The sequence below is a fragment of the Pezoporus wallicus genome, unplaced genomic scaffold (genome assembly GCF_028554395.1).
Source record: "Pezoporus wallicus isolate ANWC-B61680 ecotype Strahan unplaced genomic scaffold, APGP_CSIRO_Pwel_v1 contig_5418, whole genome shotgun sequence".
NCBI classification, from domain to species: domain Eukaryota; kingdom Metazoa; phylum Chordata; class Aves; order Psittaciformes; family Psittacidae; genus Pezoporus; species Pezoporus wallicus.
The window spans coordinates 294,863-315,326 of NW_026640709.1; the positions used below are offsets into that span (position 1 = coordinate 294,863).

Below are 20,464 nucleotides of genomic sequence, written 5' to 3' on the forward strand. Positions count from 1 at the left end.
TATTAACTGTAAAAGATTCACGTGTGATCAAGTGAAATGACATAGCGATGAGAGAACTGGTCATATTTGTTTGATGGGAACAGTTCATGGCCTTTTCCATCACAGACCTGGTGCTGCAGCCTCTGATGAATGTTACCTCTCCATAGCCTAGAAAAAAAAGCATGTTCTACAATAGCAGCAGCTTCCCAGCATAGCTTATTTGTCATCTGTGAGGATTAAAAGGTTTTGGACAACAGCTAGAAGATACTGTTTCAAGCTCCCATTTTGTGAGGCCTGACCTGCAAAAGTATGAAGGCTCCCTTGTGAAAGGGGATGAGGAGATGTGAGGTGCAGTGCCTGTCTTCAAGCCCTGGTTTAGGGAGACTGTGCTATGAAATCGCACTTTGCTGTGGGCGCCACCTTCTGAGGTCAACTCTTACTCTCCTGCTGAAGCTTCACAGCCTTTCTAAGCAGCCTGGGCAGATTCAGGGAGCTGTCACCACACAGCAGTACTCTGGGACATGTTTTAATTTATCCTGGAGGCTTACACACAGGAGCGAAACATCCCGTGAACTCAGATCCCAACCAAAGACTGACACATGACTCTACAAGCAGGAAAGTCCCCTTCCCTCTCCTTTGGCACTGTGTAGGTCACAATATCATGTGGAATAGAGAAGTTCTGGAAATCAGGATTCAACAAGAAACCACCACAAGACACTGGAGCAAAAGTTATCTATTTTATTACAAAACCAAAATCAAACAGATGCCTTTCAGTCTAACAAACAATGCCATAGGCAGAAATGTGCTGGGGCAGGGTAAGTCCAATATAAACTCAGGCCATGGAAAGCAGTGCCTTCACATGGATGAATCCCACTGTAACGCAGTTCCATCCAACACACCATGTCCTTGGTGTATCAGCAAAAAAGGAAAGATTTTTGCTTCTGGCAGGAAGAACAGATGACTTGCACAATGGAGCCCTGGTTCTCTTCTCTATTCCAGCTGTTTTTCAGCTGTCATTCAAAGCAGAGCTGGAGAGGCCAAGGAGGACTTTGAGGATGAGGAGAGACATGCCCAGGGTCTGCTTCCAGGCACAAAGCTGACACTCCCCATGCCCCACCTTCAGTAGGATGCTACTGATGCAAGGCAGAGAAGAATGCTTACCACTGATAGATAAGGACAGGTTTAGCCTGGCAGCCAAACATCTGGCAATAAAAGTAACAAGGGAAGTGGGGAGTGGAGGCACTGCTCTCTTCTGATGAGTACAGGCTGTTTGGAAAGCTCACAGGGTAGGTTGCATGAATCAGGGACGGTATTGTCTGCATGATTGTCCAATAAACAAACCCAGAACACATAACCTAACCTCTGTCTGGACATTACACAGTCATGCTGGTTGGGTCTTGCTTGCCAGTGTACAAGCAGAGCCTTTGACTTGTTTGGTGAAGGTGAAGGGGAAAGCATTATAACGCTTGGACTTCAATCCATCCATAAAGCTGAGCATAGAAACATGAATCCACATCAGTACCAAAGCTGGCATCAACAGCCATGCCTTGCTTGGCTTCCTTGAAGAACTGACGCAATTTTAATTGCAAACTACATGTGAATACAGGCTTTTGGAGGGGAAGGACATAAGGGTGAGATAAAGGAGGTGTGCAGAAGGATTTATGTGACAGGCAGGGGAGTTGGCTGTTGGATGGCTGGTTTACTGACATTTCCAGAAGAAAAGATGTAGTGACTTTTAGCAGCTCTGCAGTCCCTTGGCACTCCTGTGGAGCATTGCCCTGCCCCAGTGGCTGGCTGACAGAAGTCCTATTGGCATCCAACTGGCTGTTTTTGAAGGATGCAACTATACATAAAGAAAAAACAAACAAAACAGAAAAACCCACCAAAAAAAAAACACCAACCCAGCAGCCACAGCTTTTAATTCTTCAAACTAGCATATTAAAAAAGGAGAGGGTTTTGTATTGTTTGTTTTACAGTTGGATTCATTCTTTATTCCTACAATAGGATTAATGAGTGACGCTGGTATTTCTAACTATATAATAAACCAAATCATTTCAACAAACAAAAGATGTGCCCTGGGCATTTAAAAGGAGAAGATGCAATCAAGAAGATAGGATCTTATAGGCCAAGAGAGCACATACATTGTATGCGAGAAACCATGAAGATCCAGCAGCAGGATCTGCTCTTGCTAAGAAGATAACTTCTTTATAGTCTGTTGTTGTGATATATACTTCAGAGATTACCAGAGGTGTTTTCAACCATGCCAAATGCTTTATTTAGCTCAAATCTGCTTCCTAAATGAAGAGTTATCACTAAGTAGTTACTTATTGAAAGATTTTTTGTTTAGTTTTTCTGGTTTTTAAACTTTCTGGTTTGTCAACAAGGCATTAACTTACTGCATCAGGACACTCCTGCTGTGATGCATTTATGTCATGCTATCATCATGATATCATGCCAGAGTGAAGATGCTGTGGTACAACATCTTTTACCAAAGCAACAAAACCTCAAGGAACAAGCCCAGTCTCTCTACAGTAATGCAATGCTATTACAAGAAATTGTTGGTATGATCTCATATTAGCATGGCATGTCATCATCTCTGATTACAGAGATGAGAGGCACAAGGACCACTAGGCCTGAAGCGGGAGGCTGCTCAGAACATTTCTTATGAACAGGCAAGTGCTGCCAGTGGTTGGAAATGCACAAAATAAAACACTGTGGCCCATCACACTCTGTCCAAACCTAGGATTGCCAATACCGGTGTCCCTGTCTTACTGCTGACTTTACAATTGTATCTGAGATTAAGTAAGAAACTACTTTGGAAAAACTGCTGGTAGTTGAAATAGACCCTGTGGCTTCCCAGAACACCAGGCTCCTCAATTCAAGTCTTCACTATTTTTGTGACACTGGGGTGTGATAACTTGGGAGGCACTGGTAACAGTGCACAGGCTGAAGTGGACATTCTAAGCTAGGCAGGCACACCACTATGCAGGAGAGGAGCTTGGGATTCATAACCACCAAAGACAAGGATAGTCATTGCAGACAGGTCTTCACTAATGAGCATAGCCCAAGCTGTAGTATTGAAACATTAAGTAAACCAGACTCTTGGAGACCAGCAGCATGATTGCGTCTTTCTGCACTGTCAGCAAAGCAACAGGAAAGCTAATGCTGCTTTTAGCAGGCCTCGCATATTTTTATTGTTGTACAAGATACAGATGAATACTTTGACAGAGAGGAAGATGCAAGACTTCACTCCACTGACTCTACTAGGCCTATGGCTCCTACTTCCTCCTACAGTGTTAGAACCCCAAGGCATGGTACATCCTTGCTGAGCATGTCTTCTGAGCCTGGATAGTAATGCACTAGCAATTCACTTCTTGCAACAGGTGCAGAAACTACTTTTGTATGTCCTTAATATAACCCCTTTTTATCCCTATGTTAAGCAGCACACCAATACTTAGGCGAAATCTGTGCTGTCTCAAAAGCCCAATTGCTTGTGAGTTGCACAGGGCTTTACAGTAAGAAAAGAAGGATTCAGCTGCTCCCAGGAAGCACTTAGTACCTGGGCACTTCATGCACATCTGTAACCACATGCCATGCTGACACACTTGCTCCTTTTTGCATGTGGGTGTTAAGGTTTGCAACTGAATGATGGTTTGGTGGCAGAAATGAATGCAGTACTGTAATCCATTACATGCAAAGTCTCCCTCTAACCCTAACAGCCTTCAAAAGCAAAGGAAGGAACGGAACAGTGACTCCAACCCCTGTACAAGACAACTGTACAATTTACATATATATTTATATACAGTATATAAAATTCTTTCTTTGAGTCCCAGTGAACTCAATTTTACGGCATCAGTAGCTGTTCCAATTTTAAAAACACACGATTCTGCTTCCCCCCACTCTCCAAAATATTAGATAATGGCATTGAAAAGCAATTAAAAACAAACCCAAACCAATTATTAAAAAGTGCAAACGTTCTGGGTGCCACTTCTGCTACGCTGGATGTTGCTGATGCTGCATGCTTGCTTGCAAGCAGCAAGGTGTCTGTCCGTCTATTGCTGGATCTTTGTTTCCTTTGGGTCGGCTCCTGCCTTCCCTTCCTGTCTTCTGCTGCTACACCAGGCGACCTACTGAGAGGTGGGGTGGATAAGGAGGGAAAAAAGAACAAAACAGAAGCAGCGAAAGTGAGGAGAAAAAGACAAATTAAAACCAAAGGGGCACCTGACTGATAAAGATGCAGTACAGCTTCTGCTGCAGCCGTGACCCCAGAAGGCTGAGATCCCAGAGTAAGCTGTGAGGCTGAAAACAGCCAGAGGCTAGTGAGACAGCCTTGCTGAAAAGAGTGTTGAAAGAATCACATGGAGGCCTAGGAACCAAATTGTTTTTAAACATAAACCACAACTTTCCTCTCCCTCCCCCGCCTTGGACATGGGCATGCTGTCTGGGAAAACAACTGGTGCAACGTCTCTCCCTCTGCTCTTCCACCTGCCATAGCTGATGCTGCTGCCAGGCTGCCCAGCCACTATCTCCTCCATGAGCCATAGCCACCCCTAGCAGGCGAGCCACCTCTCATTACCTCTTCCCACCTCCGCAACAGCACAATGCAGTGCTCTCCCTGCTCCATAGTTCTTAGAGACCTGCCTGCACAGGGCACTCTGAAGCCTACCAAGATACTGAATCTGTGGTGGAGATACAGAATGCTTGGAGCTGGGTGTCCCAGGAACCTGCTGAGCTATTAGCGTCCCAGTGAATGGTGCAAGGGTGCTGCTTGGCATTTCAGACAGATATGCACATGTCCTGGGTTCAGCAGTAGCAGTCATTTTTTCTCCTTCTTAGTAGCTGGTGCAGTGCAGTGTTTTTGACTTTCGGCCTGGGAACAGTGCTGACAACATCAATGTTTTTAGTTACTGCTCAAATGTTTAGACTGAGCAAGGACTTTGTGAGCCTCATGCTCTGCCAGGGAGGAGGGGAAGCCGGGAGGAAGCAGAGACAGGACACCTGACCCAAACTAGCCAAAGAGGTATTCCATACCACAGCACGTCATGCCCAGGAGGTAACTGGGAGTGAGCCGGAAGGGCTGGGAGACAGCAGGGTTGGAGGAGGTATCGGTCAGAGCTTGGTCGGGCTGGGGGGGGCGAGTTATCGGTCAGCTGGTGGTGAGGTGATGTATTCTCTTCCCTTGCTATTTCCTTTATCATAGTTATTATTGGTGGTAGCAGCAGTGATTTGTGTTATACCTTAGTTATGGAACTGTTCTTATCTCAACCCATGGGAGTTGCATTCTTTCGATTCTCCTCCCCATCCCTCTCCCTCTGGGAGCAGGGGGAGGGCAAAAAGGTGGGGGTGGGGGGTGGGGGTGGGGGGTGGGTGAGAGAGAGACTGTGTGGCTGGCTTGCCAACAGGGCTTAAACCATGACAGCACATCCCCATGCTTTTTTCTTCAGGAGGCTTTTGTTAAGCCCCTCATCAAAGGTTCTTAAAGAGTCAAAGCTCTTACAGGATCAGAGCAAGAGCTCTGTGAATTAATTACAGGTGAAAACATGTAGAAGAGAAGGCAGAAGTATGGATTTGGTTCTTGGAAGGAGAAAGACAGGCCTCACTGGGATCAGTGTTAATTGACATGCCCTGCCATGGGGGCCGAACGATGTCAAATGCAAAATTATTCCAGATTTTAAATTGACTGCACAGCTCTGGAAAAGGCACTCACATTGCTCAATAACCAGCTCATAAAACCAGCAGATTGACTTCAACGTCTATACATGCAACATGGTATGTGAGTGGGGAGTAGGGATGACCTGTCCTACACTAAGTGACTAAGAAATAGGCTGCAGCCATAGTACAGAATCACGAAATCATAGAATCAACTAGGTTGGAAAAGACCTTTAAGATGATCAAGTCCAACCATTACCCCAGGACTGCCAAGACCACCACTAAAGCATATCACTGAGGGCCTCATCTATATGGTTTCTGAACACTTTCAGGGATGGTGACTCCACCACTTCCCTGGGAAGCCTGTTCCAATGCCTGACTACCCTTCTGGTGAAGAAATTTTCCCTAGTATTCAGTCTAAACCCCCTCTGCTGTAGCTTGAGGCTGTTACTTCTTGTCCTATGCAATATTTGAATGCCTCCGCTCAGCTTTTAGCAGCAGGCAAAAATGAAATACATGATCAGAACCAAAGACACACTAGGAAGCATCACTACATCATTGTATAAGGTTTAGCTGATCTTTATGTTCAGTTCTTGGTTGAGCCCATCTCATTATGACCAGATAAGGTACCCAGAAAAGTAAGGAGAATATCAAGAGGTATGGGAAGACCTCAACATGAAAAGGAGTCTAACTAGACATATGTTGGAGGCTATAGAACAGCAAGTGGCAGGAGAAAGATAGGCAGGGGAGAACAGCCCACTATTTCTCACAGTCCAAAATGAGAAGCACCCAATGAAACCATGAGGCAGCAGGTCTAAAAGCAAAACAAATCAAATAAAGCCTGATGAAAGGGTGTGATTTACTGCCACAAAATACAGAGGAGACACCTTCACAGGGACAGAGAAGAGTCTTCATGGGAACTTGTCCATGGAGTAATATAAACAAAAATGTTACCTAAATCATTGCTCGATAGAAGCAGTGAGAATAGGGAAAGAGAGTGCTGATCCAATAGCTGCAGTATCCCATTCTAATTCCTTAGCAAAGTACCCTGGCTAAAGACACTAAAGTGCTGGACTTTGAGATGATGCAGCAGCTGTGTGTTAGTACATTCACATCTCTTGCGAACAACGTCTTCCAGCTGTTTCTATATTGGTCTTCGTGAACATAGGAGAGCAGGGGAGAATGAACTTTGGGACACATGGTTACCACAGACAAAAAGGAAACATTTTGACAAGATACTCACTGAAAGGGTTAAGGCCTTGTCTTTTTCCACTGGGGAAACTGCTCAGGCTACCTGTAAAATCCAAGAACCACATTAAAGGCAATAAATGCCGTGGCATGACAAAGGAGCCTCCCCACTGTCTGCTGCCAGAGGGCAGGCTCAAAGGAGCTCCTCTGAGCATGCACACAGCAAGTCCTACCAGCACTGCTTAAGACTCATTCAAGTGTCAGACTAACGTGCTTGAGATGAGAGACGTTAAATACCTGGTGTTGTAGTAGTTGACCATCATGAAATCCAGAGGTTTGGTGTGGGCAAGAAGTAACAATTACAAGGTTAAACTAAACTGTGGAAGGAGGAAGAAGAAGAAAGGAAGAGTGCAAGTAGTGCCATGAAGTTTCTCAAAACAGCTTTTGCTAACAGCAAGCAAAATGTCATGTAGAAAGGGGGAAGCCAGAAGAGAGTGAAGGTGCAGGCAATATAGGTAGCCCAAATTTACTAGATCTTTACCTTGGACCAAACAATCAAACAGGTGCCTAAAATCAAAGACCTGAACTCATACCTGGAAGAAGGGCAGGGGCAGTGCAGAGCTGTGACTGCATCATGAGACACCAGATGGAGCTCACAACAACGGCTCTCACCTCAACAGTAAACCTGTTCCTACCATGTGCAGGGTACAGACAGCATGTAGTAGACATCAGCTAGGGATCACAGAAGGTCTAGAAAGCATGTCACATTTCCTGCTAGCTGCTTGGTCTGATTTCAGATGAGGGGTTAGCTAGAAATGGGAGCTCCTGCTCCCTGCCAGAAGCAGTAAGCCTGTTGCCACTCTCTACTCCAACCCAGCCTATCTTTGATTTGTATATGTGCATCTGACCTGATTGCACAGCTTTCTTTGCACATTAAGTACTTTGCATGCTGGCAGCGAGAACACACTTTGCTCTGTGCAAGAGCAAGATGAGCTCAGAGAGCAGGGATCGGACTGGGGAAGCCTTGGGGGACAGGAAGCTGGAGAGCAGGACAGAAACAGAACCACTGGGAAAGGAAAGAAAGGGGGAAAGAAAGGTGGCAGTGGCTAAGTTTGAAGTGGGTTGCAAAGCATAACCTGTTGGCTTTAGAGACTGTTAATAAAAGAAACTGTATAAACATGGTGAGTTATTTCAAGGTCCCCACATGCCAACCTCAGATCGGCCATCTGCCCTGGTGAGATCAGAGGAACCATTGTTCACTTATTTCTGTACCCATGTATAAAAAGCAGAGGTTTGCTGCCAAGAGGCAGACTCCTCTGGAGCTAATTGGCACTCTCCCAGGGAGCTGGCAATAAAACTCCAGGCAGTTATGAGCCATGGTACCCTCTGGCCAGGCTGCCCCAAGGGCCGGGGGCCGAGCACAGCCAGGTACACAAGAAGACATCCAAAAACCCATGTTTTGCACTCAGTGCACCTAAGCCTACAGTGCGTTGCTGTGAATGAGACCTATTTGTCTTCAGAAAGAGGTGGGGAGCTCCAGGTAAGTTGATGCAAAAGGTAGGGAGCATCCTCAAAATGGCAGGGATACTCCAGCCTGGGCAGCTTCATAGGGCTCTGTGCTTGCTGTGGCACCATACATCCATGCTGGGAAACTACCCTGAAGCTCATCACCTCTCGTTCCAAAGGCAGAGTATTGCCTTCAGCCAGCTGCCTTCAATAAAACACACGCCAGGATGTATACTTACAGAAATCAAAACCCCTCAAAAACAACACTACACCAAGCATAACGTTGACATGAAAGACAGGAAGGAACATAGCAGATAGTGACAATTGGTTATTAACATATACCTGGGAAGCCCTTGGGTATTATAGAGTAACATTCCATCATTGAGAATGTTTTATAATGCAAAGTATTTGCTCAGCCTCACAAGTATGCTATTTTGGGTAACAATTCTAGCCATGCTGGATTAGGCCAGGTGTCTTTCAAAAGGAAGAGCCCCAGGGAAATCCTGGCAGCTTCTTCTAGGTAGAAACAATCAGACTTACCAAGTAAAGCTTTAACCTTTGATGGGGGAGGAACATGTTACCACAAGCCTTACCTTGTGTGCTCAACACAATAAAGATGTCCTGATTCATAATAACCATCAGTAACTTCCCTCAAGATTAAGGGTGAGAAACTATAGCCCCTCTACTGAGCTCCAAAGGGGGATATCTGAACAAAGCAAACAAAACCAGGCACTGAATCAGTGGAGCTCGTTTACATTCTAATCTACTAGGCTAGATATATTTTATATATATATGTATATACACACACATATATTAGATGCCCTATGAATTTCCTTTTTATTAACTCAGTTATTACCTGGTTACAGTTTTCTTATAGCCTTTTACACTATTGTCAGCTTTCTACCATCATCAGTCCAGAGGCCTTTCCCAGGTGACTGCTCCTTGCTACCTGCTACCACACAGCTGCTCACACAGCAGTGATGTGGAGCATCTTCATTCCCAGAAGCCTCCCAAGCATGCAGAGAATCAGTTACTTCTCTAGATATCAGTAAGAAGGGTCCCAAACATCACTGAATTAAATCTGTTGGTTAGATTGTCCATTATTTTTCCTTCTTTCTGTAGTATTTGCCCAGCTCCAGTAGAAAGTGACATGCTGTTTAATTACACATGCACACACTCTCTCTCTTTTTAATTAAGACATTTTTATCCTGTTTCTGGACTGTACTCTTGGTAGCTGGCTGTTGGCACAGAATGTGTCTAGGTTCCAGAAGTCCTCACGGCCTGTGAAACGCACCCAACACCTACCATCTGACACGCTCTTGGATGGCAAAGCAATCACGGGATCTGAACTGGCAGAAGGAAACTTTCTGTCAGCTGGTGGAGGGACACTTCTTTGCGGTTTAATCCCTTAGCTCGTCTTTGGGCAGGCACAAAATGCTGACTTTGTCTTCTGAATTTGGAAGAATATAGAGGCAAAACTCAGCTCCAGCATTTTGCAGCCAGCACAACCAGTATAAGCCTTGCTCTGATCTGCAGTCCTCCTCTCCAAGATCTCTGAAATCCAATTAATCTTGGGTCCAGTAACGTTCCAGCAAAGCTTTAAAATGCATGTCTACCTCTTCTCAAGGACCCTGCCTTTTGACTAATGCAGAGAGCTAAATTCGCTCTTAGATCACAGATGGCTGCTCCCCCCTTAACTCAGGCTGTGCAGACTGCACTGATGAATACTAACTTTAAACAGGCTGTAAATCAGTCTATTTTCCTTCCACAATTCCTCAAACAGACAATTCTAGATCAAATGATGGCAAAGACTGTTTCAGGTGTGCTCCAAGCTACAAGCTCCCCACTCCTGTTCTTCCACAATTTAAGAAACCATTGGCAGGCTTCTGCAAGTCCTCAAGCAGCTGGCTGTATGTGGCTACTCCATTCTGAGATCCAGGAATGGCATTTTTCCATCTGAGTTACCTCTGAGAGAAACACATCTGGTTTAAGCAGATGGGCAAGAGCTGTGCAAAATGGCCACCAGACCTAGCAGATTTCCCAGTAAGTTTCTGGGTCATCATAAGGATGGCAAAGAGGAAGGGTTGCTGGCAGACTGGGTAACTATTTTCCTGATTGAAGAATCACTGGCTGGCAGCATCACGTATTAGGTTACCACAGGCATCAGAGAACATGCTGAGAAGGGGAAGACAGACAGAACTATGCTTCTCAGACAGGTTTGATCCTAAGTTGGAAAGAGCTCAGATTCAGGTTGGTCCTTATGAATATTCCAACTGAATCCTTCCACATAAATCTTACTTATTTAGACCATCTAGTGCTCAAGAGGCATATAACAGTGCTGATTTATCTATGCCCTGTGCTTCCTTCACACAACATTATTTCCACGTTTGGATGAAGCTGGCAAACCCCCCCCCAAAAACGAAAAACCAAACCAAAAAACCCAACACCAAGAACAAGACCCAAAATACAAAGGCAGAAGCCTTAGAGTTTATTTTCCTCAGCATCCCAAACCCCATAAAATTTGTATTCTTTTCAAAATCATTACAAGTGTTCAGTTTGCCTGGCAGGAGGCACACTCACCTGGAATGATAACCCATTTCTTTTTAGTCCTTACGCTGCTGGATACCCAACCAGGATTTGGAACATCTGAGGCAAGTTCATTTGAAATGAAGTATATCAAGGGGAAACGATGATTTTCCTTGTCTCCCTCCAACCCTTCCTCATCCAATCCAGACAAGAAAAAACTTTCCAACAAAGCTTTTGTTGAAATAGAAACCTTTCCATGAGAAGTTTTGGTTTCATCTGGCTGGCAGTTTACAAGTGAAAGTATGTCATCAAAAAGGTTCCTAACTAGCTCTTGGCTTGCACCCCCAGTGACCTCAGCCCCAGCAGATGTTTGGAGGCCATGATACAGAGAAAGAAACAGACCAGCAAATGCACAGACTAGTTGATTGACTAAATACACCAATGATGAGGATAAGGGAAAGATGGAGAAAGGGTAAGCTACTGGTTATTTCTTAGTTTCTTGTGACTAGAAAGCAGAGCCAACATGTCATCTACCACCTCACAAATTCATGCCTTCTTAAAAAACATCCGTTTACAAACTTGCTTACTGAACCTCTAAGAACCTCCCTCAGTTCTTTTCTGCATGTTAGTACCTGCTCCCTGCTCTGCCTCCTCCACTGCTTTTTAGCCCTCAATATCCTTTAGCCCCGTTCAGTCCTCCTTCCAAATAACTTGGCCATTTATCTTTGATCCTCAAGGCCCCTCAGGCCTTCAGTATGTATGTGGAGCTGTACCTAGTATAAGGTCAGAGCTCCTTTTTGCCCACAATCCTGTCCTCATGCAAGAGAATAAACCATGAAAGGTCAAGCTGTGCTCTCAACAAATAGTTGGGCAATCAGGCACTCACATTGTCTCACTGCTTTCCTTTCCCTTTACACAGGCTCAAAGATTCACGTTTTCATCCTCACCCTTATTTTTTTTACCTTCCATAAACTACACTTTGAACACGTGGTTGGCCAAGTCAGCAGATTCCAGAAAGCCTTATTCCGGGCCAAATAGCAATAAAACTCATTTGGCATATTCATCTTATTGGGAAAGTAATAAAATTAAGGAACACGGTTGCTATTTTGGTATGTCATTCCTCAGCAAGGTACCAATGACAAGGAAAAAACTTCCACTGAGCTAGGGAAGCTGAATGCTTCTCACAGCTGACAAGTAACGCAATAGGCATATTATGATAACTAAGGTGCTTGCAAAGCACCTAGAAAAGGCAACTTCCCAACACCCAAATGCGCTGATTCCCTTTCCAGTCATGTTAAACTTGAAGTAAGGACTAAGGTAAGGTTACGCCTGGAGAAAGAAAGCTACCCACCCTTCCCAACTGGCACAACAGTTATAACAAGAGCTCTCCATCCAGCCAAAACACCTGCACAGGAAATTAGTCCTTTGGAATCTCCCTGTTTGCCTTCTCCTGCCAAGCAAGTCTGTCTACAGTCAAGAATGACTGATAATTATTGAATTTGGGTTGAACAGTTTAAATTCATAAAATTTCTAAAAATATCAGTTTGGTCAGGTCTCAACAGAAGATGAGGTGAAGAATAAAGTGGAAGAAAAGGAAGGAGGGTGGGCTGGCTCCTTGGGCACTAAACAGAAGGGAAAACATGTTATTAATATGCCCTATTTTATACCCCAATCTTAAAATGTAATTTAACTGTGAAATAGGGCAACAGTATAGCCATGTGCTTGCTTTCTGAATTGTTCCCTCTGCATCATCCACCTTCCTGTGTGCTGGATTTAGCAATGAAAATGAATATTATTTCTGCTAGTCAGCAGGGTCTCTGGAGAATGACTGGGTCTGTGCTGGCTCATACATCATTCAGCCTACGTAGTTTGAGACAACAGAATATTGTTACCAGTGTATTACTCAGAAGGGACCTGATCTGAACTACAGTTTCCAAGGACTTCTTACAGTACAAGTAGGATTCTGGGCAAGGCTCATCTTTTTGCCCTGTTTCTGTCTAGAGGTTAGCACAAAGGTCTGTGGTAAGGGACGTAAGACAGAGCCTTAACACAAATAACTAACTACATGTACATGGCAGGGTATTAATTCCACTTATTTTCTCACACAAACTGGGGCAATTTTGAATCACGTAGGAGAAAAACAGCTCCTGAGTTTGCTGTAACTCCAGGTCAGTCTTTTGTTCGCATGCAATGGGGAAGGAAAGGCACTCACCTCCTTCCTTGCTGACTCCTAAGCACCCTTTCAGTTCCTGAAGTGAGATTGACTTGTCCTTGTTGAGGTCACAGTAGTCAGTGAAACGTCGGGCACATTTCTTGGGCTTGGCTTTCTTCTTCACATAACGCTTAAAAGGCTTCAGCTCCCGCTTGTTGATGTCATTGCTGCTGTTGTTGTCCAGCTGACTGAAGTACCAGTGTACCACTCGCTCCTCCAGCGTGTGGCTGGGGTCTGGCTCGGAGAACCTGGAACAGAGGAAGCACAGGCCCCCGACAAGCAGGTGCTTTCACCAACGCTGTCAAGCACATGCTCAGGAGCCAGAGCTGCTTGCAGAGTCAGACACACGCTGTGCCATATTTAGAGCAGGCAAAATACGTAGGTACTACAATCTCCTCCTTTTAGTTAGGCTCTTTTGAGATTAACTTATTCTAAAAATGTCCTTCAGCATTGACAATTGGAGCCAAGAGATTCCTGGAGACGGATACCCTCAGTAGCTCTGGTTCTCCTCACCCTAGTTGCTGAAACTGCCTAATCCCAGAAGGATCCCCTTTAGAGGGCAAGAGGCAATCTCCATGATGCTTTTGACCCTTGGGCTCCCATTCAAGTTACCAGGAGAACAGCCATGAGTGTCTGCTGTCATGGTAGTTTCTGTGATAGCAACACAGAAACTTCCATTTCTAAACTTCAGAAAGGGAACAAATTTATTTTATGCAAGCCACATTCAATATTCGAAAACGTCCTTGGCAAGATGCAACATTTTGCTGTATCTATTTATATGATCTGAACTCCTGTGCTGTATTTTGAGCATATTTAATGCTTTTCACATGGTTGATTTATACACAAGAATTCCACAGCAGACAAGCACCACAAATCCTTTAAAAGTAATACTATGGAACTGGCAACTTCAGTTTGCTTCATTTCTTACTTGTCATGATATTACAAATTTGACATATTTGGCTCGCATTTTCTTACTCTAGATAACAATAGATAGTATCAGAGAGGAGAAGAGGAGGAGGAGGAGGAGGAAAAGCAACAGCTGAAGATGCATGGATAGAGAATGTTGCCATTCAATATCAAGCCATCACTGAACAGACACTGTTATGTCATATCATTTAAGTGGTGACTAGTGCTCTGCAGCAGCAGTGGGAAAGGGGTTATCCCTCAGTGATACCAAGAACCAGGGAAGAAACTCTTTCTAAAGAAGAATTTTTTTAGAACCGCACTAAGCTATTGTGTCTGTTGTCCATGTGGTGAGTGTGCCAAGAGAGAACACTGAAATGACGCTGAAATGAAACTGAGACTCAAGCCTGTCTCCTCCGAAGAGTAAAGCATTTCAGTGCATTGGAATTAGTGGATAGGCAGTCAGACATGCTACACTGGCACTGTTTGCTCTGACTTATTCCAGAAGGCTTCTCCATATGCTGCCTAAATTCCTTCCCCAGCTAGGAGAGAAGGACAGTTGCATGCTGCAGGCAGCCAGATTCTGGTGTGAGTCGGGGGCATTCTAGCTGATGGAGAAATAAGAACCCAAGTACCTTAAAAGAAAAGCACTTTCACACTGTCACTGACTTTGTTTCAGAAACTGGTAGGATTGATATTTAAATGGTCACTGAAAATGTCTTTGTTCAGAACTTGAAGGGAGAAAATTCTTGCTGACATTCCAGTATGACTAGTTTTGCCTCTAAAATGTAGCTATGAAGTCTGAAAAATAAAAGCCCCACCTTACCACCATGGTAAACTAAATCACTAGTGAAGGGGAGTCTGCAACCCGAAAAAGCAAGAAAGCAAGCAAGCACTGGAGCTTAGGTGGAGAACAGAGATCCCCATTAACCTTCTCATATAGCTTTTACAAATGAGAATGCAATTTAGAAAGGTAGCCCCTACCCAGAGACATCCGGGTCTTCACAATAAACATACACAGTAGGGAGAGGCAAATAAATTGCACATTTTCACCAATATTTTACTTGAAGCTATCTCCATCATTTAATTCTTAGTTGAGAAGCAGCCTGGTATTTAATCACAGCATCTGGTCAATGCACAGTGGGAGAAACACTGTGAGGGAGGAAGAAGAGGTTAGGAATAAGTCTGGCTTAGTTTTGGAAGCCAAAATACAAGGCAAGCCCCTTGGAGCCCACCTATGGACAAGCAGAAATTGCAAAACTCTCCTAAGAAAGCTAAGGGAGTGCCCGGAATCTTCAGATCCTTGAAACTGTATGCAAAGACCACGATGACAGGAGAAAATAAAAACACATCCTGTTGCTTGTTTTTATGACATTTATGAACACAGCCATTGGCTTCTCTCCCTTTTGGAAATGAGCTGGCTATCATTCAAAGACTAGCATGCTTCCAACAGCCACAGGGAAGTTCTGTATTGCAAGGGACAATATTCTGCTTTTGCTGAGATAGAGGAATAAATCCTGAGCATTTGCATGCAAGATTCACCTCATCCACACCTTGGTCTGTCCTTTGTTTCCTGAAGGCCAACAGGAACTGGAGAGGCAGAAATGGAGAATATAGCAGAGCATCTTAGAATCAACAGCAGAAAGACAACACACAGGAACACAACCTTCTTAATACTTCCTGAAGAGACACTCAGAAGCAGGACTTAGAAGTGCCTCTTTTTCATGTACACACCAAAGAGGAGCTCTTATGAGATACAAAGAGAGGCAGTATAGCTCTCTTCAGCACTTCCATAAAGAAAATCAGGGTAATCCACAGGCTAATACAAATACATTGACTCATGAGGTGATGATATGTCAATCTTTGCCATTACAAACATGCTGAGAGCTCATGCTGAAAACTGCAACATCCTCATGGAGCTAAATGGAATTAGTTTAACTGCTGTGATTGTAGGAGGAAGGAAGATGCAGCCATTTCTGCATTTTTACCACTTCCTTTGGCTGGCTTAGCAGGACTGCAGTTCCTGAGTTGGTTGCCTGCCCTTTCTGATTATCATCCAGAATCCCAGCACAGGAAAGATACACATCATCTCAGTGCAGCCATGTCCCCTGGCTTGTGAAATTACACGATACAATAAAGAAGGCTGAAGTTACAGCACCGTATCTAACTATCTTGACTTTGATGGCTGCCCACGCAATATGCTTTTGCACTGTACATGAAACGTGAACTGATGCAATGTCACAGTAACATTAGCTAGGTGCTAAGCCACCTAGCTTTGATGATGTGCCATGACAACAACCATACCTGCTAGCTCAGCTGAAATAAATCTAGGGGCTCTAATTGTCCTGCAAGCACAGACTTTGCAGGAGTATTCCCAGAGGAATTTCCCCTCTGTTACCTCTCCATTGCTGTTGCAAGAGAAAGAAATCGGCTCTCAGATGCAACCTCATTTGTTGGGCTGCCCCTCTACTCATTCAGACCATAAAGAAATCAGAAAAAACAAGAAAGAACAAAACTGTACATTCTCAACTCCCAGTAAAACATCATCTCTTTCTCTAACACCAGTTACACAAAAATCCACCGAATTCCAGTCTCTCAATCCAGTGCTGTAGCAGCTTTGTAAGACCAAGTAAAGACAAACATTACTAAAATGCAGACGGCCACCTTAGTCTTCTTGTGCTGATGACATTATAGCTGTACTTACTTTTCTTCCTGAGAGTTCCTCTTTAGCACTCTATGGCAGAACAATCAATCCTAAAGAATGAGCGCTGGGGAATTGAAGAGCTCTGTGCAAGTTGATTTTCCAAATCTAACCTGCTATTGCTGGATTGCTTCTGTACATAAGCCAGCAAATTTAGCTCTATTATGCAGCACAAGCCCACCCACAGTGCAACAATGAAGAGAAGCATGGGCTGTCATTAACAGCCTGACAGGGAAGCTACTCTCTCAGCTTTCTCAAATTTGCTGGCATCAAATATATAGTCTTGTCTAAGTAGGCTTTTGCTTCTCCTCCTGTATAATATGCTATCAACTCCCTCATAGCAGAATACTTATTTCTTAGGTGGCTTGCTTGGAAATTTGTGGGTTAAAATACTGTTATTTCTAACATTACTATTTTCTAGTAGAAAAGTTTTCCATACTCCCACAGAACACTCTCATATCATCTGCTATAACTCAGGTACAGGCAGAAAGCAAAGAGGCTATGAAAAACAAGGACATGCACTTTCGCAGCTGCACTGAATTCCAGAGCAGAGAGAGAAGAATATGCCAAAATATCAAATAGACAGCTTGAATATGCACTTTGTATGCAGTCCATAATGCTTTCCAGCCCCTGAGGGCCCTTTCAAGAAAGGAGGAATTAACTTGGTGGGAAGGAGCATGGAAGAAGGGGAGGGATATAGGGTAAAGTATACAAGAGCAGCAAATGTCAGACATCACTCACACACAGAACCATGTACAGTGTGCAACCACATTATCCTCCATTGAATTGTGTAAGATGTCCCATCAAATTTTACTAAGCAAACTGAAGTCCATTCCCGCCAAAGCTGATCCTTTGCTCTATGAACACTTGCAGCCTCACTGCATTCGACTGCACAGGCTGCATGGACCCAGAGTACTATTGCAGTGACAGAAAATCCTAATACAGAACGCTGCTTTGACAGGAAGCAAGGTTGCAATCTCTGAAGTACCCAGTTGATGATCAACTGTATGAAGATCTTTAGAAAACCTATTATTTTGTAATACAGACTTTATATAGCAGCTATAGCAGTGGAGACAGGAGGAGGAAAGACCAGCCTGACATTGCCTAACAGGACTGATGAGACTATAAACCAGAGGGAGCTATTCCAGGATGGAAGAACACTGATGCACAAGAAGCTGCAAGAAGAAGTAACAGAGTAGAAAAAAAATGTAAGCCCAGCTTCCACTGCTGACACACAAGGTATGCTTGAGATCAGGATGTATACAGGAGTTAAGTAAGCTTCTACAACTTGAAAATATTTTGCAAGGATGTATACCTTGCTTGGTGCTGTTGCTGAATGAAGAATGGATGACAGCAAAGCTAAAGAAATGACAGGACTGACCCTATCAGTCAATGCCTATGATGGCATTGATTATGTTCACCAAGGTGCCTGCACGGAGTGGTGGAAAATGATGAGTTTAACAAAATAAGGTAGAATTCAGAATTGTTCTTGGTCTGCTTCCACTTCTTACGCTCCCTTCCTTGTTCTTTGTGGTTCTCTATTCTAAAGTTAAAGGCTGTAATGGTGGAGCATGGCTTGAATCAAAGAGGATTACTCTAATGGAACTGCAAAAGGATCCTGTATTTGTTTTATTATTCTTCCTTTCCTGTAGCCAAGGAATCAAGAAGCCAACAAAAATTGAGCTGTCTTCAGACTAAACAAAAGAGTACTACACAGTCCAAATTCATTATGGAGAATGCATAATTCCTCTATGCTTAAAACTTATCTTCCTATTACAGTCCCAGTTTCTTCCTCTCCTACATTACTCTGAATGCAACTTCTCTGAAGATTGTGAGATAAATCATTTAGGAGGTTTAAAAATCACCTCCCTTCACTCCTCATTGACTGTTCAAAGATCCTACTCTTACATGAACTCTCCCATATCTTTAATTAGGCTAGAATTTCCATAGGAACACAAAGAAAAGTTGATACCCAACGTCAACTGAAATGCAATAGGAGTTGGACATTAATTTCCCTGCACTGTTTGAAAGTGTCAATCTTTATTAAAATACAGCTTGGGTTCAGAACACCCTGGAGATGTGCTGAGCTGTGCTTGCCTGCTTCAAACTTCTCAACTAGAGCATGAAAGGGAACCTCGGGGGCAATGTTCTGAAGTACTTTTCAGGGCTATTAAATTGGGAATAATTGGCAACTTAAAATGAAGGGATGAAGCTGCTGTGTTACATGATAAGGGTGGCTACCCTTTTAACCCTAAATTCCATAAGGCAGTAATATTTTTGCTGATAATGTAGCAAGCCATAGTGCACACATTTTGGCAACTAAAATTCATTTTGAATTGGCAGGGGCCAAAGAGAGTTCCTCAGATCAGGGAAACCCAGGCTGGGATCCCCTTTGGTCTTTGGTAGTTTAAGCTCCATATAGAATCATAGAATAGTTAGGGTTGGAAAGGACCTTAAGATCATCAAGTTCCAACCCCCCTGCCATGGGCAGGGACACCTCACACTAAACCATGTCACTCAAGGCTCTGTCCAACCTGGCCTTGAACACCGCCAGGGATGGAGCATTCACAACTTCCCTGGGCAACCCATTCCAGTGCCTCACCACCCTCACAGTAAAGAACTTCCTCCTTATATCCAATCTAAACTTCCCCTGTTTAAATTTTAACACATTACCCCTTGTCCTATCACTACAGTCCCTAGTGAAGAGTCCGTGGCAAACCTCACCAAAGCTCTCATGCAACATGTTACTGAGATATATAAGGAAATGCTTAAAAACTCTGCTCCTTAAACTTCTGGTGCTTCAGCTCCTGTCTGCAAAGCCAGGCAGAGAGACCCTGCACTGTGCCACTGAAGACAGGAGCTCACTGAAAGAGTTTAGGGATGGGAAAAACCAGAAGGCAGCTACAAGTGCACGTAAGATGATGCATACATTGCAATATTTTCCCAAAGGGTCATATGAATATGCCTGAATTAGAAAACAGATTAAAATGTACCAAAGCAAAGTCTAAATTTTAAAAAGTACCGCTCTTACTATATAGGATTTATATATGAATGATTTCAGCTACGTGCTTTTTCAAAAAGGATACCAAACACTGCTTAATAAACCAATTTCCTACAAGCGCTCCCTCAATTACAAGTAACATGATGTGCCTTGGAGTTATTACATAAACTTAAGAATGAATTTTACCAGAGATTTTCTGTTTCAAAAGTCTAAATGAAGTCTACTTGCCTATTTTGCTGTAATATAAACCAGGGCCACAAGGAAGGGAAGTTCTCATCTCATTTACATTCTTGTAAAGCAAGAGTAACTCAATTAAAGTCAATAGCTTTGAACTGGCTTAAACAAGACAAGACCTATAAGGGATTACAAGGTTGCTTTAAGCATGCCCAATAAAAAAAAATGTCTTAGCAGGTTTTACTTACATGGCCTGCAGCAATCGAAGTTGTACAACCACACTTTGCTGCTACTAGCTTGTTTTTGTGTGTGCCAAGTATAAAGTGTGCAATTTAGCACAGCTCTGTGTAGTATTTTAAATGCAGATCTCTCTCGTTTCTCCCCATGCTCCTCCCAAAAAGCTAATATGGATGTTAATTGCAAAGCCGCAGACAGCTTTTCAGCATAAATAAGTAAAGTTTTGAAGACACTGAGCAAATGCAAGAAGTTTTCCCTCATATATCCAGATTCAGACTGAAGGCGGCAGGGTAATCTAATCTGATTTCCCGTATATCATGCACTCAGAATGTAAATCAAATTACTCTTTGGACCATAACTCGGGTTTGACCAAAGCAAGTCCTTCTGA

At 43.6% G+C, this 20,464-nt stretch overlaps 1 protein-coding gene across 7 annotated transcripts in view; it reads right to left on the reverse strand.

Annotated features, from left to right (window-relative positions):
• Positions 1–703: 703 nt before the first annotated feature.
• Positions 704–20,464, reverse strand: part of SMOC1 (SPARC related modular calcium binding 1) — a 138,510-nt gene continuing 118,749 nt past the window's right edge. For 3 of the 7 annotated variants that reach the window (XM_057420121.1, XM_057420118.1, XM_057420122.1), the window contains exons 11-13: positions 13,061–13,308; positions 6,872–6,922; positions 1,882–4,109 (exon numbers count right to left, since the gene is read on the reverse strand). In XM_057420121.1, the coding sequence (XP_057276104.1) occupies positions 4,093–4,109; positions 6,872–6,922; positions 13,061–13,308 (316 nt within the window). In that variant the 3' untranslated portion in view covers positions 1,882–4,092. Of the gene's footprint in view, positions 1,110–1,881; positions 4,110–6,871; positions 6,923–13,060; positions 13,309–20,464 lie in introns of those variants that run through there. The other 4 variants (XM_057420119.1, XM_057420125.1, XM_057420124.1 and 1 more) reach the window with 4 other exon arrangements.